The 27,337-nt window shown below is 33.5% G+C and overlaps 1 protein-coding gene and 1 non-coding gene across 7 annotated transcripts in view; one reads left to right on the forward strand and one right to left on the reverse strand.

The window, feature by feature from the left end:
* Window positions 1-12,443, reverse strand: part of LOC105335874 (protocadherin Fat 1) — a 53,764-nt gene extending 41,321 nt beyond the window's left edge. For 4 of the 6 annotated variants that reach the window (XM_066077174.1, XM_066077173.1, XM_066077175.1 and 1 more), the window contains exons 1-2: window positions 12,289-12,443; window positions 1,941-5,312 (exon numbers count right to left, since the gene is read on the reverse strand). In XM_066077174.1, the coding sequence (XP_065933246.1) occupies window positions 1,941-5,292 (3,352 nt within the window). In that variant the 5' untranslated portion in view covers window positions 5,293-5,312; window positions 12,289-12,443. Of the gene's footprint in view, window positions 1-1,940; window positions 5,313-6,444; window positions 6,602-12,092; window positions 12,219-12,288 lie in introns of those variants that run through there. The other 2 variants (XM_066077172.1, XM_066077171.1) reach the window with 2 other exon arrangements.
* Window positions 12,444-12,838: 395 nt separating this feature from the next.
* On the forward strand, window positions 12,839-12,909 carry Trnag-gcc (transfer RNA glycine (anticodon GCC)). The gene has a single exon. It is a non-coding gene; the product is annotated as a tRNA-Gly (tRNA).
* The last annotated feature ends 14,428 nt before the right edge of the window (window positions 12,910-27,337 follow it).

The following is a 27,337-nucleotide window of genomic DNA, read 5'->3' on the forward strand; positions in this document are numbered from 1 at the left end:
TATATCTAACAGATATAATCTTCATGTACCAAAAACTGGCTTACAATTATATAATACGCAGGTAGAAATTGACAAAGTTTGATTTAAATATATGCTGATTACGAGATAGGCTCTTCCTAAGATTCACTAGCTGAATTCATATTAGAATCAAATGCTTCAATTATTTAAGCTACCAGTAATTTTGGTGTACAAATGTCAAGCAGTTACTAATTTTGACATGGACAAAAAGAAGAAGAAAGAATCAAATAACAATTCAAATTATTCAAACTCAAATTCAAATTCATTCTACATGAGTTAACTAGTGCTTCATGCCTACAGCTATAAGTATTAAATAGATTCCATGTAAGACTACCAGTGTTTCTCCATAACAGTGTTTTCACATCCCGGCTATAATGTGTTAAATCTTGGTAAACAAAGTGTCAAGACGATTTCAAATGTAAAGAAATTCAGATTTTTTGAGTATCTGTTCAGTGGCAATCCCCTATATACTTATTTTTATTTATAAATGGTATTATAGAATTGTTCAATGACGTATGAGGTTTATGTTAAAGCTTTTAAGTGTAACATACTCGGATATATACCATATCCTAGTCAGCGACACATCATTTTTAAATAATCACAACCATTTGAAAATGTTACTGACCCAGAATAATTCACTAAGATCTACATATAAAACATACCCCCACCGCACATACCACAAGGACAAAGTATACGAGACTAATCACTTTAACTCCTTTTTTTTTAGCAGTCACATAGTCAAATTAAGAATTGATTTGTACCAAACAAGACATTATATGACATGAATATCAAATTCTAATATTAAATTACTTAAAAAACTGTTTGTAACATTTTATATTCCACAAAAACCCTTGACCATTTTCTCTTGATGGAATCAAATGTATATGTCATGACTTAACCTTTTTTGTCTGAATTAACCGCTATTGAATACAAGTCGAATTTCAGTTTTATATTTTGTAAAGGTTTGGTAGAATAAAAAAACTTGAACTTGGTACTAAAAGTTTTTTGAAATACTGATGTACCCCGGTACTTGAAATTTTCAAATTGAACTATAGCCTATTATACACAGATCTGTTTTTAAACATTAATGTCTTGATTTATTTACAAGTTCAAGAGGCTGTAGCAATGTTTTATATGACAGCAACATAAATTTGTACCCAAATGTGTATTTCAAATAAAATCATAGTGAGGTTTTAACCGTACACTAGATAGCAATTACAGCACTCAAATGGCCAGGGCTTTGACATGATTTTAAAATGATTTACCTGTTTAAGGCACCTGCAAATCTTTCTACCTTAGGGGTGGTTTATGTATATCATCTCATGCAATCAACCAGATGTGTTATTGGAACAAATTTTTGAATGCTGTAAACCCCCATCAGATTGTAAGCGTTATGATAATGACTATAATATTAGGCTCGAGTTAGGCCAGATCATCTTGTTTTTTCTGTACTCTGCCAACTGATGTATAAAGAATTTGTTGAAAAATTGAAGGAGTTATGATGATACATGTTGATACAACAATAGAAGCACTGTCTAACACAAATTGGCTCACTTTAAGCCATGCATCATGTCTCGCTAATACATGTATATGGATTTTGAAACAGGTGCACCCTGGTATATGGATTCACGTTTGTCTCTTTGAAGAACCTATTTTGTGCTAATTTAATTACATCCTTCTTTTGATTAAATCTCTTGCTATGACACAATCCATTCATCTTGGAGATGAAGGTGCAATTATTCCCTCACAATACAAAACATCACAGTCCTAATAATTGAATGGGGCTGTATACATGTCTAATGCAAAAGCTTTGATTTGCCAGGAACAAGTACCAGTAAATGAATGTAATGTTTTTCAAGTAGTTCTGCATGCTCACACAAGCCTGGCCTGTCACAAATAAATATGACAAAAACAAGTCTTACCTTCATTGTCAATGCTGAAATATCCTAACCCACTCCCTTCCCTAATGGAGTAGGTCACAGGAGTTGCCATGGAGACTTCAGCAGGATCTGCATCCGGATCGCGAGCTGTGATGATCATCACTTGAGAACCAACGGGAATATTCTCCTTCACTCTCCCGTACCCGACAATGTCATCAAACACTGGAGGTTCATAATTTTCATTGACATCCACAACCTCAATGTTGATGAAACAAGCTGACACCATCGAAGGGTTTCCTCCATCCTCAGCATGGGCACTGATGTTGTACACTTGCTTGGTTTCGAAGTCGAGAGGCTTGATGAGGCGAATGACGCCCGTGTCCCCGTCTATCTCAAACATATCCTCCACACCATAGATGAGTTTGTACGTCAGTCGTCCATTTTCTCCTTCATCCCTGTCCTCTGCCTTGATGGTGGTTATCACAGTGCCAACTGGTATGTCCTCTTGAATTTTGATGTCATAGTTCTCAGGAACAAACTTAGGCACATTATCATTGACATCAATTAGAATCACTTTGACTGTAGCGGTAGAGGACAGCGGTTTGTCTCCAAGATCACTAGCTCTAACCGGTAAATAGTACACACTTTGCACTTCTCTATCCAAAGATTTCTTGACAGAAATAATTCCACTCTTTGAATCAACACAAAATTTATCTTCATCCTTTGCCAAAGAATAGACTACTTCTCCGTTTTTCCCTATATCTAGATCTGTGGCAATGACTTGGACAACTGTTGCATTTGCAAGAATACTCTCAAACACTGATGCCTCATAGTGGTCTTTCTCAAACTTTGGCGCATTGTCATTTTCATCTTTCAAACTGACCGTGATGTTTGCAACAGCTGACTTTCTCAAAGATGGCTCTGCCATGTCCGATATTTGAATTGCAAGGTCATACTTTGGGATGTGCTCTCTGTCAAGATTAGAAATAACTATGAGGTCACCTGACATTGGATTCATCTCAAACTGATCAAGTGGGTTGCCACCAATGATTGAAAACTGAACCAAGCCATTGTAGCCAGTGTCAGCATCTGTAGCTCCTACTTTTAATATGCTAGTACCTACAGCTGCATTTTCAGAGATTTCAAGCATTTTAGAGAGGGTGGAATTGAATTGGGGTGCATTATCATTGGAAGTTACTGAAGCTGCTAAAATAGGGCCAGAGGTTGGACCATCATTATTATTGTGACTGGACATCTGTAATATCTTTAGCAGTCTTTCTTGAGCATCTGTTGTCTTGCATTGAACATTGGCATCTTTATTTGATAACTGCATATTTTTCTTATTGTTCACCAATGTCAGGCTAACAAAAACTGGATCAGAGTCAAATTTTCCGTCGCTGACGACAATGGTTATCTGACGTTCGTCCAGGGTGTGGGCCTCCAAGCTACAGTTCAGCATTAACCTTCCTGAGCTTGCGTCCACTTCAAAGCAGCCATCTTCATTCCCGGACTTAATATAATATGTGAGATCACTGTAATCAAAATCAACAGCTGGGGTGGTGACAATATCAGTACCCAGAGGGGCTTCTCTGGACAGGTACCCAGAACAATTCACCTTCTCAAATAATGGACTGTTGTCATTTATGTTCTGCAGGTGAAAATAAAGGTGGATTTCTGACTCCCTGCTGAAGGGACTGCCCCAGTCTGTTGCCCTGACAACAGTCTTAAAGTCCCTCCTCATGGTCTCATAGTCAAGGCTTTGTTTAAGTTTGATGTCACCAGTGAAGTGATCAATTTCAAAAGGCAAGGTTTCTTGGTTAGTTATGGAATAACTGATTCTGGCATTCATGCCTTGATCAGCATCTGTAGCGACCACTTTGTAGATTATAGTTCCTGCAGGGGTATTTTCATCAAAGATTACATTAGTCTCATTGATCTTAAAAACTGGTGCATTATCATTTGTGTCTAAGATAGAAATGGTGACAGTTGCAGATCCGTGGTGAGGAGATCCGATGGATTTCGGATTATAGGCACCGATGACTAGTTCTATGGATGAATCAATCTCAGCATCTAATAGCGAGGCAGTCCGAATTAAGCCTGTTTCTTCTCTGATCATAAACAACTTCTTGTCATTTCCAGAAATGATGCTGTACGTGAGCGGTGGTGTTTCTCCCCTTTGATTGGTCACACCAGGGTGTAGGTAGTACACAGAGGCCCCCACGGGGAGGTCCTCCGGCACGGAGGTCTGGTAATGGTCAGCAACAAATAAAGCACCAAAGTCATCAATGTCCTCTATGTGGACATGGACTTTTTTACGGGTCACTTTTTGGGGATTTCCAGAATCTGAGGCTTGTATGGTTATGTAAAAATTATTAAAAATGGAGCTCTGTCGCTCAGAGTTTGTGTATAAAAGATGGTATTCACCTTGAGTGTCTTTTGATGGAAGCACTTTAAAAAGACCACTTGGATCGCTGAAGATTGAAACTTCTTTGATTTCACCATTTTTACCGTAGTCTGCATCACTTACAGTTAACACTGCATAAACAACTCCCGAACTTCCTGTATTCTTAATGTTAGGAAAGCTTTCAACAACTATTTCTGGTGCATTAAAATTTGCTTGAATTACATGTATAGTTATGTTAGCATTTCTTTGCATGACAGCACTATATATTGATTTGGGTCCCCTGTCTTGGGCAGTCACAATCAGATGGTGAACTGGTTTTTCGTAGAAGTTTAATGGTCTTGTAACAGTCACCGCTCCCGATGATGGATGAATAGCGAAGAAGTTCGTTTTTGACACAAGACTGTAGTAGACTTCTGCATTAATCCCCTCGTCACCATCAGACGCAGACACAGTCAAAATGGTGGAATGTAACCCTGTTTCCTCTGAAACTGTCACATTATAATTCTCCTTATCAAACAACGGACTGAGATCATTTTTATCCTGCACCTGAATTATCACATTTGTGTACGCGGTTAACACATCCTTCTGAGTTACTTGCCCGATGGCGTTCACTTTTAAATAGTATTTACTAATATATTCACGATTTAAGCTTCCATAGCTGCTGGTTTGAGTTCGAATCCTTAGGAATACAAAATCTCCCACTCTCTTATGTTCCACCTTAAAAATATTTGAACTGTCTCCCTCAGTGATTCTGTAGCTCACGTCTACTGTTGGGTCTGTAATATACAAGCCCATCTTCTGTGAAGCCGTAATGTAACTTCGGCTCGGTGCCCTCTCTGGAATGGTGGCATTGTAGAGCTGCGATGTAAAGTGGAACTGGTCCTGTGACATCACTTGACCTTTCGCGAAGGGTACATGGAGGACCAAGAGCAGCACCCACATCTGTAGCCATTTTCTCCGGTTCCACCAGTCTAGGGCAATACTACCCATGCTGTTTAGTCTTCACATCTCTGTCAAAACAGAATAAATGAATTACAGTCAAACTGCTTACTTAGGTAAAAAAAAAAGGATTAAATGTCTCTCATTCAAACTTAGATCAGGAAGATTGACAGTTTTTATGACTGAACAAATCCATTAGCAGTTTAAAAAAAAAACAAATTATCAACAAACACTGCTACCCCACCAAGCGTCTAGTGTTGAAGTACAAATCCATATCATTACATGGGACCTAAGGAACCTTACACAACAATGTCGTAAATGATTAGTTTTTGTCATCCTCCCCCCAGGCTAAATTGTAATTAAAATCAGGACCAGATGACTTGTCAATCGACATGCAGGATATGTTCATCAAACAGCATGTTCAATTTTTTTCTTGGAGATCAAACAATTTTTCTTTTTCATGAAAAGCGGTTGACTTGACAAATGCACCCTGCAATATTATAACGATTGCAAAATCAACACCAGCTGTGTTTGCCTACATGTTAAAAAACTTACTGCATGTATTCAATACAACAGGTGTATTACTTTTTTAAGTACATGCAATCAATAATATTGCACTTGAGAAAGAAAGCAAAACCTGAATATCAGCCGAGCCTTAAAATAGTCAGAACTCCCGATCAACTCCAATCTCTCTCGTATTAGCTGCTAAGTGTTTCAATCTGCGAAATCTGATTATAGGCATCTATATTTCTTTTAAAACCAGATCACAACAAACAAAAGAAGGTAGATCATGGAGAAAGGTCAGTCTGATTTGCCTCGTGTCCATTATCTGATGAAAACAACATATTCATGATAGGGTATTTAGATTAGCAGTAGGTTACGGCTATTCAGTTGAATCCTGGGCCTTGTTTTATCTCTCGAACTACAGGTAGTCAACTAAAACTAATATGTACCCAGCTCCCCTGTAACCCATTCATGAATCCGCTATCATTACATCTGATGGTCTTGATTTGATACTCATTCATAAAACGGTAAATTAAATACACCTTGTAATTATTTATATTAAACACACCTGCAGTCCCCAATATTTAGAACACCTGATTTCAGCATAACATGAGCTAAGTGTAATCAAATTTCAAACATGAGCCATTCACGTTAGTTCAGAAATCAGCTAAAGATTGTCTGAACACCAATATGGCATACCTTTTTAAGTCCAATTCACCTGTAAATCCATTCAGAAAAAGTGAAATGTCATTAATCCCCACTTTAACACCTCATCAAAACCTGCCCGGTCTGATCAATCTCTGCGATTTACAGATCTACTGTTCCCAGCCCTGACAGAACACACTCTTCAACACAAGACCAATCTCTTCGACTTTTTTTTTCCAGGTGAAATAGCCGCATCCCAAGAAGTGAAGAATGAAAGACCTGTTCATTTGAAAAATGCTCTGAGCCGTGATGAAAAAAGACAAATTAATTTACATAACAGACCGTTGGTTTCATTGAATTCTGTGAAGACCCAAAACAACAAGACGTAATGCACTGATCTAACCCCCAACACACCTGTATTTTACCTTTATCAACAGCACAGACAGCATATCCTGCTTGTGTGCACTTGGTCAAAGTATGAATGAACAAAAAAATGGCAGTACAGAGTATTTAAATGTGGAGCTCAAACACCAACCCCCAACCCCTCCTCGGCAAATCCTATTTTGAATATGATGCTAATTTTTTTTCATTCTACCGTTTATTTTTTGTTAAATATAAAAAAAATCGATTTTTTTTAAAGGAAATGAAGTATTAAAGCTGTAAATACAAGCTATGTGTTAAAGGAAGAAATGAAAGTACAAAGAACTTTAAATGAGAGAAGTTCATTAAACTGACTTATCTACAGTGTGAAATTTGAAACACCAAGTTAGGGTCTAATTAAATGTTTCTGCTTCACTTCCTTTCAGAATTTGTACTCTATAATTTGCATCTAGTCTCAATTTTAAATCAGGTGAATTTTACATTACCTTTGGCAATACACACAATTAACAAAAAAAATGAACTTTTTTTGGAAACCGTACACAAGGTGAGGTATAAATTCAATGCAGTACACAATGGCCACCCACAAAGTCATTCAAAATATCGGTCATTTGCTTTGGGGCTTTACCTTTGACCTTTTTCTTGCCTCCCATCAATGAATTTTATTTACCAAACCAGATGAAAATCTTAAGATCTGATATAAACACAGAAAACATGAACTAATAAACTGATGATTGTTCGATTGTTGAATTAAGGAATGATTGAAAACATGGCAGCTCCATTTTGTAAGTCAGTGAAACATATTATGGTAAATAGTTTTGAGTATAAATTCCAGGTATGATTTACAGAGCGTGACAAATTTTCAACATAATGAACAATACCCAAACTTAAAACAAAATAGATTATGTTCAAAATTTTAACAATTATTACAACAAAATATGCAATCCAGTTCAAAATAGCCATCCCACATACCAGTCTAAATGTAGGTATTTTATGGACAGCCAATAATCTTTTTTATTTTCTTATCAAACATAACACACCCAAGATCAGGGCTTGTAAACCCGAAGTTAACCAGAATTTGCACATACTTGCAATAGGTGTCTCAGAAATAAACTGTACATAAAGCGCCGTCACAAAGCTATGAGCTCAGCACAGCTGGCCAAACCTTAATCCCATTGACAAATCCAGTCTGTAATGGCTGCGGTTCACCCATGTCAACTCGTAGCCATTGTAACCTGTCACATTCTGTCTGTCTATATCTACAGGCCTTGCTAATATAGGAACTCATCTTTAAAACACTTCAAAAATACATCCAAACTGAAGTGAAAAGTCAACAATAATAGAACTCAGAAGTAATCAATGTTAAATTAAAGCAGACGGTTACTTAAAGGGTTGGATGCTTTTCAAATTCAATAAGTTTACAAAGCTAGTTTATGTAATAAATGGACAGAGGGGGCCTTGGTAAACAAGCCGGTTTGCACAATCCTGTTCTGGAGTAAGTGCAAAATTATTTCAATTATCTCCTAAGCACCTTTAACAGTAAGAGTACAATGACGGGCAAGATTTGTGTTGAAAAATAAAATACATAGGTGGAATGGAATAAATCGGAATAAAATACCAAAATGAACATTATTGTTACCTAGATTTTCATCTTTAAGAAGACTCAATGAAAAGATGAATGAGAGATATAAATGAATTAGGTCCATCCAATTGCCTATCTGTTCTATTCTAGAGTCAACAAGCTTTAATTTTGCTTGTCCAAATATTGGTGATATATTCTGTCTGTAATGTGTATGTACACAGGTGTATAGGAAAGCAGATAAACGTCTCCAGTGTTACCGACACAAATGTAATATGGCGTGTAATGTCAGACATGAAAAGATGGCAATTAGCCGATTACCACACACCTCTGCATGTTCCCATTTGGAGATGTGTACCTATTTACTTGTACTTTGAGCCCTAAAAGGTTGCTATGAATGCACTGATATAAATACTGCGTGGACTTCTTCCTTTTCTTTTGGTGGGATTTTTGTATGCTTAAGAATCATCTAATTATAGTAAAATTATCACAAGCTCAAAATATTCTCTGAACTCCTTTTATCAACGCTTCAGAACATGTAAAATAATTCTAGCAAAGAGTAAGGCTGATAGGAAAGTTAATGAAATAATATTTGGACAAGATTTCTTTGAGAACACAACAACATTCTGGAAGCCTTTGTAACATCAGCAACCTGTAAAAGCAGTATCACAACAAGTAGTGTTGTCAAACACAGGTAAAACCACCTCTAAACAAATCACCTTCCTCTGATAAGAACTTTTGACCCCACAATCAGGGAGAACACACCATGAATTGGTCTGAGGCCCCTACAAAAGGTGACATTTGTTAGACTTACCCAAATAAAACTCAGTGACTGGACTTATCACAAAACAATAACACCTCCCTAATAAAAACCTTACCAAAACGATGAAGGCTTGCGACAGATGAAATGACAACAATGAACTGTTCTTAACTATTATCCCTAAACTAAGGCAACTAACAGTCCTTAACAAATCAGTCGAACCACATAATAAAAACACATCTCTAATAAAAACCAAACCAAAAATATAAAGGCTTTTGAATAAGATGAAATGACAACACAGTACTGACTAAAGCAACTGACAGACAGCCCTCAACAAATCGGTAGAACCTGATATGGACAAAGAACGGGCTATGAGGGTACTGGAAATATGAATTACAAAGCCGAGCCTTGGCAAAAAAGATGGCAAACTCTGATAGTATTCATGTCCTGTGTGGTGGTTTATGTGTGAGGAAGTGTGGTTTATTAATGTGGTTCACTGGTCACTGATGTTGATGTCAGCAAGAGGAGACAATATGACTGCCCGAGATTGTCACAGTGATCCATCAACTAAAATCTTAAAAGATACACAAAAACAAAACAAATTAGGGTGAAACTAAGAACTACAGACACTCAAAAGCTGACGGTACAAATACTCTTGTAATACTGATAGTTACACGAAATCTACATACAAATTTATACTGCGTGACAAACCATGGCTGAACATTTAAGATGATCAGCTACGTCGGCTCAAGTCCTTTCTTGATCTTCACTCTTGCAGAAGACTTCAGAGTTTGTTAAAAATCCTTTGGGTAAAAGATTTGCAGACAAAAGAAAAGAAATTCATATGATCCCCAAAATCAATAGTTCTGAGACAGGGACTAATTTTCAGTTAGGATGAATCACTGCACATTACTGCATCTAGGGCTTAAATGCACAGAGAAAGAGAGCAAAAGCAAATACCAATATTTAACATGCATCATTAATAAGAGAATTTGTCTTCCAATACACAGCATATAGACAGATCAGTTGACTATTGCGCATACAGAACAGCAACTTTTAAGTATCAGACATGCAACAATTTTCAAACAGGTTTAACCAAAAACATTAGGATTAAAAGTTTTGAACAAATTGAATTGATTTTCTTCTACTGAATCAAACTGAACCTAAAAACCTAAAACAACTGCTCAATACTGATATTTGCCGAGTACCCAGATCATTCTCTTTGGCAAACAACAAAGAAAAGCTCCTTGTGAAAGTTATAAATTCTCCTCTGCTTAAAAATAAAAGAATAGTTTTATTAAATACTGGGATCAATCACACCGAAGTCTTTCAAGTTATACGGAGCCTGAATTTTTGCCAAGCCTTGTCTGCCACTGGTTCTGACTTCTGATCCCTGACTTCTGTCCCCACAACAGCTAAAGGTAAAATGGTCACAACAGTATTGTTCAGGACCAATAATTAAATGCTCGACACTAGGCCCTGGATAATAAACACCTTAAGCAAGATAGAGTGACTGATAAAGTTAAAAGTACCGCTGCATTAAGTCCAGTGTCTGCCCAGAACATTAACAAGATAGTAATCACATTGTTACTAATAGTCTCAGGTAAGGGAGGTGAGGAGATTTACTGGTTAAAATGACTTATGTTATCCTGATGTCCCCTAAAACACTCGGACATTAACACCACTCAAGCATGACACAAATACTTTTCTTTCTGTTAAAGAGTTTATTTTCCTTGGCAGCATGGTACCTCAGTGAGACAAGACAAACCAGACAAAAGGGACCCTGACCAGGTGATAAAAACATTGAAGAGAGTCATCAGTCCAGGACTTCCGTGTGTGATTAATGTGATTAGGAAACCCATACAAACCACCTGGGTCATGCTAAACCTAAATTCACCAGCTCTACTCAATACTAAGACCCCACTGGATGGTAGAAAGCACAAAGAAAGTACAAGTTTTGAAGGAAAAAAAAAATTGGTTAAATCCCCCCCAAGATTTAAAAAAAAAATATGATTAAACCCATGCCTGGTGTTTACTAGGTTTTTCAGTCTGGGCCAATAACCTTATTTGAATGGATCAACAAAATTTATTTTTCAAGTCATCCCTATCCCAATTTTGCTGAATAAATATTTCTGTTCAACAATAAAAGGTGTCTGTTTTCGTGAGTGGGTCGTAAGTGTTGCTTTATTCTTTACCTTAAAATCAAACACAAAAATGGATATAAAGCAGGCAGGTAAATCCAATATAAAATACCATTTAAACAAATGATTCATTGACAAACTTTCCTTAACTTGGAGTCATTAACACTTTAAGGAGATCTGCAGTAAATATGCTCTTTTGCAGAGCAAATTAATAATATTTTGTGTATGTGGCAAAGTTAATTTAAGTTGGTAAACAAAATATAAAAGTTATAAAACAATGAATATTGTTGTTCCACCATTTTACACAAATTATTTCAATTAATAGGCATGTAGCATGGGGGGGGGGGGGGGCTGGCCTACCCCACTCCCACACACTTTTTCTCGCAGCAGAGTTTTTAAAAATAAAATAGAACTATAGTGCAGTTTGCCCCTCCACTTATAGTAGTTCAGAGAAAACATTCCCTCCAACGGCCAAAGGCTTTTTTTTTTGCTTGTTCAGATATTTTGAATAAGATCAAAATATTGTAGGCACATACAATAATCATATGTCATAATTAACTTACATCAATCATATGTCATAATTAAGTTACATTTAGTTCTTCACTTTATATTATTAAGTTAAAAAATAAATTCTGCAAGAATTTGAGTCTCAAATAAATCTTAAACACAATAATTATTATCTAATGTACTCAAGCAATTTAAAAAAAAAGTAATTAAATTAAAATAGTTACAATTCATAAGAATATATCATTAACAATTATTATAAATTTTAATTATTATATCAGATTAACATATTTTTAAATTCAAGGCATTTAAGAATTGATACAAGAGCAGTTTAACTGACCACATAAATCCTATTTTATCTGCAATCTGAATGCCCAGCTGATTGACCAACATTCACTTTCTAATCCCACTGTCACTGTGTCAAGCGTGTCACAGACCTAATGCATTGCTGCATCGGCACAAATCTTGCCTCATTTCTAGCTTTGTCATTAGTCTTCACTTAGATCAAATTATGCGAATATAATAGCTACACAAACCTTTGTTAGTGGATTCCATAATTCTTCTTTAATCTCACGAATAAATCAACACTTTGCATTTCCTTCCGACTTTCTTCCATACACTATCATGCAATGTTTGAGGTCTGCCATGCTACTCCAAGCTGATTGAATGGGCGGAGTAATTGAGTACCAAATATAGTTCACTGACGATAATAAAATGTCATTAAGAAAAACAAAACAAAGCCAACAATACATTTTATTTTTGTAATATGTTAAATCAATATAAAGGAATTGCTTTCTTTAAAAATATTAATTGCAAACAATATGAAATCTTCATTTTAAAAAAAACTTTGCGAATGAATATTTATAGCTCCGCCCATTTTCAGGTGAAAATAAACTTGAAGGTACAAATAGTAGTTGTCCAATAATATTTCCCTTTCATTGTGGCAAATGCCATGTACTTTGCATTATAATATATAAATGATGCATAAATTGTGACTAAGATGATAAAAAATGTTAAATGTGATAATTTACAACTTCTATGTGTAAAATTATATTTATAATTTGCGTTAACTTCCACCAATATCAAGCATCGGTGGTTCAGTGGTAGAATGCTCGCCTGCCACGCGGGCGGCCCGGGTTCGATTCCCGGCCGATGCAATATTTTTCCTGCCAGGGTAAGAAATTAGATTTAATAAACAGTAAGAAGTTATTTTTGTACACAGAAACGACCTGTATACAACTCTAGCCTACGTATACCCCCATTAATTTTTTTTAACATAACTATCGTCAAAATAAAAAAAAAATATCATACTATTCTTTTAGACTTTTACTTACTTAAGTTAGTATCAAACAATCTCTCCTTTAAAGGAATGTAAGAAATTAATTGTAATATTTTCAAATGCCCCTCTTTTTTCTGTCTCTCTTTTTCTTTATTCTATCCATTTCTTTCTTAGTCTATATATCCATCTCATCTGCGTGTCTGCCTTCTCTCCATTACAGAGCTAGAACACAAGGTAAGGAAGATAATCCCTACGAATTGAAGAACTGAATAAAACAGCTTTAAATTATATTTTTGGTTATAGAATAGATTGTAATGGGATAAGAAAAAAAAAACCATCTACAAATACGATATTGCATTATGTTTGTCAACAAAATTTAAAGTTCATTTGAGTATTCTTACACTAATGTGTCACTATCCTGTTATATGCTGTCCAAAAACTAGATTTTCCCGATGGAAATCTTGCCATACTGTGGAGTTTCCCTTTTTATAGCCAGATTCCCCCCCCCCCCCCAAAAAAAAAAAAAAAACAAAAAAAAAAACTGGAAAGCTTGGGTTATTATATACAGTAGTTTTTCTTTCCGGTCGATCATGTTTAAAGTTAAGCATTCGTGCCAATAACATAAGAAATCATAATATGATAATATGTTTAAATCCTCTCAGACACAATTAAACCAAGCTGGACCAAAGGAGAAAAGCGCACGATGCCTGTCGAATCCCCTGCACCTAGGATATTTAAACGACTCTTGTAAATCTCATATAAAGGAATCTTACATTTGAAGGTATGCATCATTACATTTATAATATATAACTGCCATTAACAATACCTTAACTATTTTCATTTTTATGATTATTTCCTACATTATACAACGTGATCTCAAACAATCTTCAACTGTGCTATTGTTTACTAGACGTTATTTGAATGGGCAAAAACATTATGTATTTCTTGTCGTTATCTAGAGAGTCTAAGATTTTTCCAAAATAATTTTATATCTATTACATAAAAACAAATGCACAGAATTTAAAAAACAAAAACTCCCATATGATTCGAACACCCTCTCAGCCAGAAGATACTGTTTAAATTCCTCCGCTAATCACATTGAGTTTCGTTGACACATACCGATCAGTGTGAATAACTTTTATAGTTTGGCAATTATGAATAAATTTTTGAAGTTTTGCGAAAAATATGAATTTTGACCCATAATGGGTCCTGACTCCAATTTAATAAATCAATGATAAAAAAGAATAAAAACTTATCCTTTTAATGAAAGTACTTTTAAGATGGAGTCTAGACCCATTCATACCAAAATATTGCAATTTATCACTGTAAATGGTCAAATGGTCAAGATTTCGGCACAAACCGTGTGTCTTAATTTGCAAACTTTTACTTCTTGTGTTTTTAGAATGAAAACACGTTATTAACATGCATCGTGAAAATTAAAAATTTATAGCATAAACAATGTATATACACGCGAAGAAAACATTTTTATTAACATTCGAACAAGTTCTTTTAATTGCTTCAAGTGAGGGATATGTAAACTTACACACACAAGACCACGCGTTTGAGGTAAAAACTGTAAAAATTGATGGTCTTCAAAATCCTCTTTTCTACCACGTATATACTAGTATCTAACAGACGACTAGATACATGGATAGAATGAGAAATTACGAAAACCATGACACGGAGGGTAGGGATACTATTGCCATTATATTCAGGTTGATCCACACGAGGTTGTAAAAAAAAAACCAGACAAAAAAAGATTCTTGACCGTGTCTCAATCACAAAATTATGTCAAAAAATATAGCGAAAAAAGTGCATGCATATACATGTACATTACTCTTCTAGTTTTTATTCTTTGGTGAGAGAATTTCATTGGAGTATGGTTTAACCTTTTACAAATACAAATGTATGAGGCGAGTCATCTACCATATACATGATATCGTAAACCCATACTCAGCCTAATTTCATTTCCGTTTTTTGTATTAGTGGTCAAATTTTGACATACTATTTAGTACTTAATTTGCAATTAAATGTTAAAAAGTAATAGTTAAACTAGCGTACAGTCACCGAGATAAACTCACAGGAAGAATGATTGATTGGGATGATACATAAAATATGTAAAATGATTTGATTATATCAAACAGTTGAGAATTTTGGACTTATATTTATTTATGTATATTACAAAAGCTGGTATCTGTTTCCAAACGTTGCACTGAACATCCAATGCATGATACATTTATAGCAGTAGTAAACCCTGGTGGCTGAAAAACAGGTTAAAGGCTGTGCGTGTCTCAACAAAGTCTGGTTTTTATATTTTAATTTTATAACTTTACGATTATAACTTTATCTAATTTTTTTTAATTTACGGATGTAACATGGAGGTGGGAATCGAGGATTATCGTTCTTTTTCCTAATAAAATACTTTCTGATCCTGAAAACATTTTGGGAGAAAAGCTGAGATAAAAGTTAGTACACGAAAAAAATAGATAAAAGATAAATCTTATTCAATACGGTAACCATATATTTTTACTGAGAAATAAAATTAAAATAACGATAAACAAATTTTTGCAAACAACAATATTAAAAAATACCGTTGATATCTTAATATAACAGTAACACTAGAGAACTCTGAGGAAAACAAAATTAAGAATTTGTGATTTTTAATATCATATCCGTTTGCACCAGAAGTTTCAAATATAAAACGAAAAATACCTTGATTATTTTTCTCGAAAAATTCTAAAACATGTATAAAATAACACATTTTTCTATTCAATTGATGTCGAACTCCACGCATTTTTGCTAGATTATATTTGAAACTTCGAACATTTGCCTCATTTACTTATTACAACTGAGGTAATAGCGCATTAATTGATTGCTTTCTACAAATATTATAATGAAAGTATCCAATTTTTTTCGACTTGGATGTACCTTAAGATGATTTCGACCATCCAGCCTCGATGAAGACGAGCTAAGGTCATAATGCATTAATATAAAAAAATAAAAACACCGCAATTTTTGGGTAAAGATGGTACATCTAAAAGGTGTATGATATATCTAACTATATAAGAAATAATGTTGAAAAGTTAGTAATACATCTATATACTTTTATTATATACCCACCATGTTAATGTAAAGGATTATAATTGATAGTGATATGATAGGAGTCAAGATTTGATCCCCATGATTCGGCTATTTAACAGTGTTTCCGGTTATTCAAATTTTTTTATTATTTCGATGTAGAGTTGGTATAAAATATATTTTTCATATATTCATCTCATTTATTTCCACATGCAGTAATGTATGACACGCCAAATTCACAAAAATGAGCTAAACATCGTTTCACATTTGATAAACTAGGTTTATCGACTGTTAACTATAGTTTACGTCTTTGCGAACCGTAAACTATAGTTAACGATCCGGTAACTACAGCTTTCATCTATGAAACCATATCTAACGGTTGTAAACTAAAGTTTACGAATGTTAATCTAAGTTTATCTGTCTGTAAATAAAAATTAACAATAGATTTAATATAGATTCACATCTGTAACCTATAATTTTCATTCATTAACTACAATTAAGAGTTGTTGATCATAGTTTCACAATCTTGAAACTATATTTATCAGATAAACTATGTTTTTAAATAGTGTTAATATGTAAGTTTACACTTCTGAAACACAGATGGTCGCGTTAACTATAGTTTATAGATGTATAATACAGGTATAGATTAACGTCGTTAGCTATAGTTTTCTGCCCATAAACTACAGTTTACAAACGATAAATCTAGTTTATTTACTGTGAAACTATGTTTAGCTCATTTTTGTGAATTTGGCGTGCCATGTATATATGACATATTTAGAATTCAATAAAAATAAAATATATATATATATGCATGATTTTTAATCATGTTTCAAATGGGAAATATAGACCGCAGCTTTGAACAAGTAAAATTTTTCTGTCTGTTATAAGTCTTGGATGGAAAAAATCTTCAAATGACAATATTTTGTTTGCTCAAGCCTGCACTCAATGTTTTTTTATGCAAAAAAAAAAAAATGGCTAGAAAAGGTTGACTTTATTATGCCATACTTCGGAACAAGAGCATTTGGATTAAATTGAAAGGCATGGGGGAAAATCACACGTTCATATATACAAAGAAAAAAAGGTATAGGGTAATAAAAATTTGATGTTTATTTTACGGGGCCATTTTATTAGGCCACTATTATACATATTGTTCTTTACATACAATTATAGTGATATACATGTATGTAACAAAACGCAACGTATCATTCTATATGTGTTAGTGAATAGTTAACGAAATTAAAACGCCTAATTTTCATTATTTGCTTGAGAAGGTATTATAGTTTTAAAATAGACTTAGCTTAGATGCAGTTCATAAAATTAAAAAAAAATGTAGATGCATGAAGATTTTGTTGCCATCCAAAATGTCTTTGAGAGATTTTTTGTTTGTCTTTATTGTGGACGATTAAGCAAACATCAAACATTATAGGTGTAAGTAAAAAAGTATAACCAGGTTACAGTATCTTAATAAGAGACTTCGGTGTTTTCATTTTTAATGTCAACCTGAATTTTTCCTGTAGAGAAAGAATTGGTTACAGTATGAAAAAAGCAAGAAGAGCAGGGACGGTAAACATCACGTGGTTTTGGAACGACCAGAACACGGGCACCTGAGGACCTGAAGTGGCGACAGCAATGCCTCTTTAACGGGTCTTACCACTTGTTATCCCATTGTCATTGATCCAGTTAAATTCCACATTTTTAAAAAAAAAATTCTACTCTTTAATTTTGGTCTTCCGGGTTTCGTTTTCAAGATCCATTTGTTCTTGCTATATTATCTTCCTCCATTGCTCCTAACACTTTGTCCCCTCGGTGTCAATGTTTGTTTTGCTGTTCCGGTTCCTTCTGCTACTTCCTTCTTGCTGACCCGATGCGCATATATCAATATTCTAAGCTTCTATGCTTATCTTTTCCAGAAATTTGAGTGAAATCTGTGCTCTTCTTCCTATTTGCATAAATAGGAATGTTTGGTAACCGTATCACTCTCTTGCAGGCTCTTTGTTTCGTTTTAGTCTTTCTTTAAACTTTCTAAATGTTTAAATGTTGATAAGCGTTTGGAATGCTTCTAATGCATGTCAATCGCTTTTTTGGTTTTGTCATTTTTGAATAACAAAACTTTCCATGAAGGCCATGTAGATTGTACCTTTCTCTATAATATCTTCCGCCAGAGACCTTGCTTCCCTCTTATATTATCTTGTCAGTCTTTTATTTGCGGCGTATGCCTTAGTAGTACCATTATGAAAAAGCAACGTCATAGGCGAAGAGACATCCTTCTGCAAAAGCTTGCCAATGTAAAGATATCCGACTCGACATTGTAAATTTTCTATAGTTTGGAATAAACCAAATTCCTGGAAAGGATTGGGTGTACCTCCCCAGAGTCGGACCTCCCTTGATAAGGATGCCCTAGGCGGAAGTTTCGGTATCTCAAACAACAGGAAGTACTTTCTGACGGTCACTGGATGTTTTTGTAAATCTGTCGTGAAAACAGTCTCTTTTATTGCGGTCGTTCTTCCGCATTCTGGAACTGAATGTAACACAGCGCTGAACCGGTGCTAAAGAAATTCCAAAAAATTAAAAAAAGAGTTGTAAACTGCGAATACTTTTTTTAATTTTTGAATCAATCGCTTGATAGTTTAAAAAAACAAAACAACTTTTGACAAATTGTCCATATCTAGACAGACACCAATGCATAGATAAATATTGTTTAAATAGAAAGAACTTGAAAGTTCTTTATAACTTTTTTTTTACATCAAGAAAATTTGAATTGTGGTTATAAGTAAGTTTTAAGTAGAACAATCGCCCAGAATAATTCTAAATTTAAATGAATTGAAAATTGATAAATGATTGTTCTATCAAGCTAATTTAGTTACCTGTCCAATTTCTTGCTTACATTCTGTTGTCTATTATACTTATCAAAGACTTATGGAATAACAACCGAATGTGTTCCCGTCGGTATCTTTTGCAATCTACAATTGTCAATTCATTAACAACCAACTTTTTTCAATGTCCACCCCTACTTCTGCACAACACTTAAACACATTCAACATTTCAATTCAATTTAAAAAGAAATACAATGTTCCGATTCTTTTCATATATTGTCGTGTCTCATTTAAATATGAACATTTTATTTGCTTAAAAGAAAAATGAGAAAAATTAATTGGGTACTAGTATCGGTGTACTTTATGTTAAAGAGACTTGGACACCATTTGAGATCAAAAATTTTATTATTATTTTTTGTGTATAAAATGGTTTGTTGGTGCATTTTAAATAATTGACCAAAATATTAAATGTTAAAGTCAAGTTTCAAGCGAAATAGAGATGTAAGAATTGATAGTAATGTAAACAAAGCTCGAGTCTTATAGTTGTTTACAAAAAATGTAAAGTAGGGATTTACAATTTCTTAGACAAATGACATGTAAAAACAATATAAACTAATTCAATATCTTCGTAAATACTATCATCAACAACAGAAAGTTACATTTGATTGAAATTTACACCAATACAACGAATGTGTAAATTTTGACATAGCATTATACACTTCTATATTTATCAGTATAAACATTGAAAATGGAAAAATAAAATTTGAAATTTTAAGTCAAATCGTGTCTAAGTTCTTTTAATATCAATGAACGTTTTATCATAGATAATTTCTATATAACTATATACATGTAACTGTTATGAATAATTTAATTAATACTGAACAACTAACATCGTTAATATATATATATATATATATATATATATATATATATATATATATATATATATATATATATATATATATATATATATATATATATATATATATATACTAGTATGAGACAAAGAAAGAGTGATAAGGGTATTTGATTGGCTTTTGTGTCTATAAATACAACATAATTTAGTGTATTGTTTTACAATCTTTGTTTAGTGGAACAAGTATATTTATGAAGCAAAATTGATACTTTATGGGGGAAAGTTTCCTTATTTGATTAACATAAATTTCCCGAAGTTTGTATGTAAGCATAAAGTGAATGTCATGTCAAGGCATGTGTATAAAGGGTACCTTTGAAGAAAATAAATTAAATCAAATGAATCGAAGTGCACTAATATCAGAATAAACTAATTCGAATGGTCATTTTCTTGTTAAAAGTAATCCTTTACTTCTTTATGTCATTGTTAAGACACAAACCTTTTATGATCCTTGTATTCCGATGATCTTTATCAAATAATGACAATTTTAATTACTAATATGTTTTTTGTTGTTAACACGTATAAGTATATAAACTGTTATATACGTTTAACATGTTAAATGTGAGTGAATATGTCGAACAAATACACGGATTCTTTACTATGCTACTTCTGATATCAATAACCTTGATATAATCAATAATCAATGCAAGTGGTTGTTCGTTTTAAGTATGTTCCAGATTCTTAAATTATACACATGTAACCCTAAAGTAAAGATTTTCCGTGTAAATGATAATAGCATGATTATGACTGTGCGAAAGTCTGAATGCGGAAAGAAAAGCAACGATGGAATTGGCACTACCGTAATGTGTATGTTTTGGCATTTGTAGAAAAACCTGCGCAATATCAAGACACACACGGATGCACTTAAAATTGGCGTGTATTCATAAATATAATTCTTACATTGAAGTAACAGTTTTAAATTGTAAATGTAGATTTGGATAGATGGAAATACACTTACATGACAAATGAGTTGCATGCCAGACATCTGAAGGTGGCAATTTTCACAAAGATCTTCTGTTTAAAACACATAGGTATAATGTATATGTTTTTGTGCTCTATGCTTTGTGTCAGACCAGACGCTCTGTCATTGGTTGAACACATCACATGTTTGCTGTTTCAACTTCTGTAGACGGCGAGTGGCAAGAGTTACACGGCAACATGACAGATGGAATGACTTTTTTGATGCATGACTTTTTTGGTTTAGGAGATTATAAGCGCAGTCTTCTATGAACCTACATCTAACAGCCAAACACAATTTCGTAGACAGCCAGAAATACACATACTTGATAAGCAATTTTAGATCGATGCTGTTCCGTGAATACTTTATTTACCGATATTCTAATGGCTTATTGGCATGGTCAAGATTTTGTTTAAAACTTATTTTTCGTTTATAATGTTTACAAAGCCTCAGTAAGGTATTTCTAATAGGCAACCAAAAGTTGAGTGTAAGTCGTAGAGTTATAAGCGAGATACAGAACTCATAAATTCTTTGTTTAATATGTAAACAAAGCTAAGGTCATGTATTTGTTTACATTTTCAATCTTTACAAGAAAATTCCAGCCCAGGTTTAGACCTAAAATGAATGCGACAAACGATAGAAACCGTTTTTATAATGTTCAAAAAGAATTAGCTGAGAAAAATATCAGCTTGAAAAATAACTTTTATCGATATATTGATCCAATGTAACAAAAGCATGACACAACCCTTCTTAACATAGCTCTACGACTGACACTCAAACTTTGGTTGATCATTAGAAATGCATCACCAAAGCATTGTAAACATTAAATATAGAAACATAAAATTCGACAAAAATCGACACCCAGTCCCTTGAAGGTCGTGATTTCGAGAGGTCAATTCATCGCGGTTTTGTAGAAAGTATGGAGTACAAGCATGTACTGTATTCGATATCAAAATGACGTATAATTTCAAATATTCATGTATAATATTGAAGCTTTAAATTGTATAGAAAGGAATCAGACTTGAGAAGTTAGCGTGAAGGACAAACGCTATCACTTATATTATATAAAGTAGCCGAATGAGTATCGGCAGAAGAAAAGACACACGGGCTTGTTTGCTATGTTGGACGGTATCTAAATGAATTCCATAAATATAAAAAAAAATGTGTACTTTTAGATTCTGTTTACCACAATATAAAAGGAGTAAATAACGCAGTGTAGAGCAATAGTTGCTTTAAAAATTTTAAAAATCATTAATTTGATAAAAAAAAAATCCACTCAGAGGTTTAAATATATTGTGATTTCGAGCATCCGGCGTTGATGAGGATGGGTTAATAAAGGTTATAACACATTGGCAGGAAATAAGCTATCTTTGTGTGACGAAGGTACACCTTGACGGTGTAAAGGTTTGAGAAAATCTAACCATTAAAAATGATATCTATTGATACTGTGGTTTCATCAATATTCGTTGAATACCAATTTTCGTGGATTTCGTTTTAAAGTATGACCATGAATTTAAATGTTCATTGAAGTGCATTTTCTAGTTACAATTTGTATTGATAGGGTCATTGGCCACTAATTTACGCATCCTTGAAACTGTGATTTTCACTTTATCCACGAAAATTGATACCCTTGAATATTAATGAACCCACAGTATCTATTAGCAAAATATGTACTCTATTTTGCATCTACATGAACTAAGAAAATGTAAAGTAATTTTATGCAATAATGATATATACTATGTGCAACCCCCCCCCCCCCCCAAAAACAAAAAACAAAAAAAAGAAAAAAAAAACAAAAAAAAAACCCCAAAAAACAACCAACAAAGAAAAAAAAACAACAACAAAAAACAAACAAACAACGTAACCTTCTACGTGTAGAAATAAAACAATTTTAAAAGAAATTAGGAGTCATAATTATTATTTAAATAGATTTAGCATCTACGTATCTAGTATATAGAATAAACAAATAAAGTTACATGAAAAACTTGTTACTACTTTTTTGCAGACATTTTTGCTGATAATTATGCTATCTTTAACATTACATGTATGTTTGAAAACTAATACATGTAGAAAATTTGCTTCTGACATTTCCGATGTCAATTTAATAATTTCCTCTCGAACTACGATTCTTAATCATAAAAATCATAAACATCATAAAAATGAAAAGTATCGGTTTTGCATGGACGGTAAACGTAAAACTGTCAAGGAATTAGAATTGGCGATAGCAATGGTGTCTTTCTAATTGTTCCTGTTATAAATGTTGTCCCGAAGATACTGATCGATTTAAACCGCACATACCCGTTTTGTTTCTACTACATTTGAATTTTGGTCTTCCAGATTTTGCTTTCAAGGTCCATTTCATTACCTCGCTATGTTATCTTCCCCCCTTGATTCTATAATCCGATATCTTTGTTTCAATGTCTATATCTGCTGATTGAGTTATTTCTGTCACTTCCTTCTGTCTGACCAGATTACCATAACCCTTTTGTGATACCTTCTCAACAAATCGTGAAGTCTGCGCTGTATCTCCGTATTTGTTCTCCATGTTGCACCAGCATAAAGAAGGATTGTTCAAATATCATTCTTGCATAGTGTTTTTGTTGTTGTACTTGTCTTTTTAATACCTGTCTAGATTTCTAAATGTTTATTTTTTGGAATGCTTCTAATACTTGCCGATCGCTTCTTTGATTTCATCGTGTTTGATTAACAACACTTCCCAGGAAGAAGATCATTCCTTCTCCTTTTATATCTTTCCTCATTCCTCTCTTCCGTTTTCTTCCGTGATTTCGGTAAGTCAGAATTATTGTGGCATCTATTTGTCTTAAATTATCCTTGTGGTATGTTTGCAGCTATGTTTTTTAGTATTGTGATACTGATATTGCATATTCTATGTTGTAATTATATGTAATGGTATTATGGTAGTCGGAAAATAGCTTCTCGGAGCTAATGTTTATTGTTTGTAAAATCCGACACTAAATATATATTTATCTTATCTTATCTTGTCGGTCTTTTATTGAGTGTGTAGTTGCGTGCGTATGATTGACGTAGCACTGCATTGCATCAGTACCAATGAGACATTGTAGTTAAGAGATCTCCTTCTTGAAAGGCTTGCACATATGTAGATGTCCGACATTGTTGATATTGTTTTTTTCTTCTTTTAATGGTAGAATAAACCAGATTTTCGGAAAACAACAGGATGTACCCCTCCAGAGTTAAACCTCCTTGGAGAAGGATGTCCTACACGGAAGTTCTAGTGTCTCAAACAACAGGAAGTACCATCTGACGGTCATTGGATGTTTCTGAAAATCCGTTGTGAAAGCAGCTTCTTTTGTTGCGGTCAGAGTTCCGCATTCTGAAATTAAATGCACCGGAGCGCTGAACAGGCAGTTTCTAAAGAAAGAAAAATATTTTGCAACTATCTCCAAATTTTCGTTTTTTTAAATTAAAAAAGAGAGTTGTAAACTGTGAATACATTTGAATTCATCGCTTCAATTTTAGTTTGAGGGAAATGTGGCTTTTGAAAAATTTTAATGCGCGTATCTGGACAAACAAACTAATGCATGTTTTAATAAAAAGTACAAACACACAAATTACATACACCTAAATGTATATGTTCTGGAATTGAATAAATTATTATTCAAGTTTCGTTTACGTTAGCTACCTTTCCAATTTCTTGTTTACATTGATATAATTATCAACATGACATAGTCAGAATTTGAGCTTAACTTCATATTTGTTGTAAATAGTGTTTTATTAAAGTATTTCTAATATGTAACCGAAATCTGGATATCGGCTGACGAGATACAGACCTTGCAATTCTGTTATGCAAAGCTCCTGCTTTGTTTTAGTTAACAACAGTTGCATGGATGTAAAACAGATTTGTTTTCTATTAAATTGTTAACATGTGTATGATAAAAAAATGGTTGGTCACTTTGTCTGTAAAATTAGACATTACCCTTCGTAGACATCTTTAAACATTTTTTCTGACCGCACGGACTTCTAAGTTCGTACTTGATAATTGGTCACAACCGACTTCACTTGAACAAATCTGTTGATTGTACCGACGCAAATGCGGTAATAAGTAAAATAACACTAGTCTGCAATATATTTCATAAAAACACTTTTTATTTCTTAAGTAAGATATCTATTATCGAATATTTATTTTAATTATGACCAACTTCAATCATATTTTAGACAGTTTTAAACAATAACACCATCCTCACTCTCATCTTTAAAAGATATTCAGTTGGTGCAAAATTAAATGTCATGTCAGCATAAATCTCATTAAAATTTATAACATACACTATCTAATTTGAATAAATAAGCAAAAAGAAAACTATACTTCTTCTTGTTTTTAACAATTCGCACTGAATGATTTAGTCTCCACAATCATGAAGCTGACTTAAGAATTGTCTTAAGATGACGAAATATCCTGATAGCTTTGTAAAACAAAAGTAATAGATCTTGTGATTGTCATAAGTCAGATCTTATGATAATCTTAAGATATGTCTTATGACAGATCTTACCATAGTATTGTGAAACCGAGCCCTGGTATATTGATATTTTATGAGGAAAGTTTCCTTATTTGATTAACATAAAAATAGCCAAGTATGTATGTAGAAGGCATACAGTTTATGTAGAGGAATGTGCATTATTGTCTATTATGAATACCTTTAACAAAATAAATCAAATGAAATGCAAGAAATGATTTCTTTTTATATTTACAGGTTCAGTTTAATCGTAGGCCTTTAATACATTGTATCATTGTTTAGACACATGCATCCTAAATGCTCAATGATTTTATTTTTATCAATTAAAAGAGAGGGAGAGAGAGTTATTGCTCATTTAAATTACTATGGTGTTTATTTAGTTCACACGTGTATTAAATGTTTTATATGAAAATATTTACATTTTTAGCTGTCGCTGTGTGTGATAATATTACGAATCAATTTTGAACCCTAAAACCCGATAACTTCATAAAAGATGAGCAACACAAAGTGGGCGTGTCTTACAGCATAACCGAGACACGGTCTTGGCTGCGCCGCGTAGTAATACATAGCATGTGCTTCATGAAAAAAATAGTGGTTTTAAAAATGTTGTTTTAAAGTATAGACATTGGAAATAATATGAATATAAGTAATAAGGAATCATTCTTTGAATATTATGAGGTGATAATTTCTGGTCAAATTTATCATTAAGCCCTTCGGTCTTAATTGGTTTTGACCACGCCCCGACCAAAATTATCACCTCTTAATACTCAAAGAATGATTCCTTATTCCTTACCAAATGCACTGCAGTTCTTTACTATACTCCCACTCCTGCCAATTTACATTGGTCAAAATCATAGTACAGGTAGTTTATACAAATTATAAACCTGATATAATCAATAATCAATGCAGGTGGTTGTTTGTTTAAAGTATTTTCTAGATTTTAATAGTAACCCTCGTAGCCATAAAAAAAAAAGATATTTCCCGATGAATGATAATTGACTGATCGTGACTGTGCTGTTTTTTGGGTGTTTTTTGTTGGTTTTTTTGTTGAGTCAATATTATCTCCATCTGCATTTAACTTATATAAAGGCAAACGTTTGTTTTGGGAAAGGGAACCGATGCTAAATATCAAAATATCAAACATGGCTGCCATAACGTTTATATGTTGGTCATTGTAGAAAAACCTGCACACTGTCAAGCAAACACACGGATGCACACCTGGTACATGTACATATAACTCACCAAACAGAATCTCTCTGTTTTAGAATAGGGCGTGTATTTATAATCTAATTCTTACTTTAAAGTAAGTTAAATTCTAAATACTGTAAAGATTTTGGTAGACTAAAATACCCTAAACACTACAAACAAGTTTCATACCAGATATCTGACGGTGGAATTTGTCACCACGACGATTAGATTTTCTCCTAAAAAATATAAAAGTATGATTATGTATGTGTTCTACAGATGTGATATATATTGTAGATTACGCGATATGGAAGGAACATGAAACTTCTGAAACCCTTGAACGAACGAAAAAACATAGTATTTTGTGTTTTATGTTTTGCCTCATACCAGGCATTGGTTAAACACATCACATGTTTGCAGTCTAAAGATCTGTAGACGGCGAGCGGCAAATTTAAGACGGCAACATGACACATGTAGTGTCATTTTTAATGCATGACATTTTTGATGCATGACTGTGAACGGAATTTTTTTAATGTTCAGTTTGTTAAAGTATACAGTATATATTCTATATACCTTACAGCCTAACAAATTTCCATAGACGGACAGTGCCATTTTAATTAAAAATTGTAGATCGATGCTAATCCAAGGATACTTTATTTACCAATATTCTAACGGGTTATTATGGTTGTGAGTCCGAAAGGGTCCACTCCTCGGGGTGGTGTGGAGAAGGTGGAGTACAAACATCATTGACGCTTGTACAGTCTTTCGATGTCAATAAGGCTGTAATTTCAAATACAAGTTGAAGCTCTGAATCGAATAGAAAGGAATGAAACTTATGAAGAACAAGATGAATAATTTCAAATATAAGT

This window comes from Magallana gigas, chromosome 2, assembly GCF_963853765.1.
Source record: "Magallana gigas chromosome 2, xbMagGiga1.1, whole genome shotgun sequence".
Lineage (NCBI taxonomy): Eukaryota > Metazoa > Mollusca > Bivalvia > Ostreida > Ostreidae > Magallana > Magallana gigas.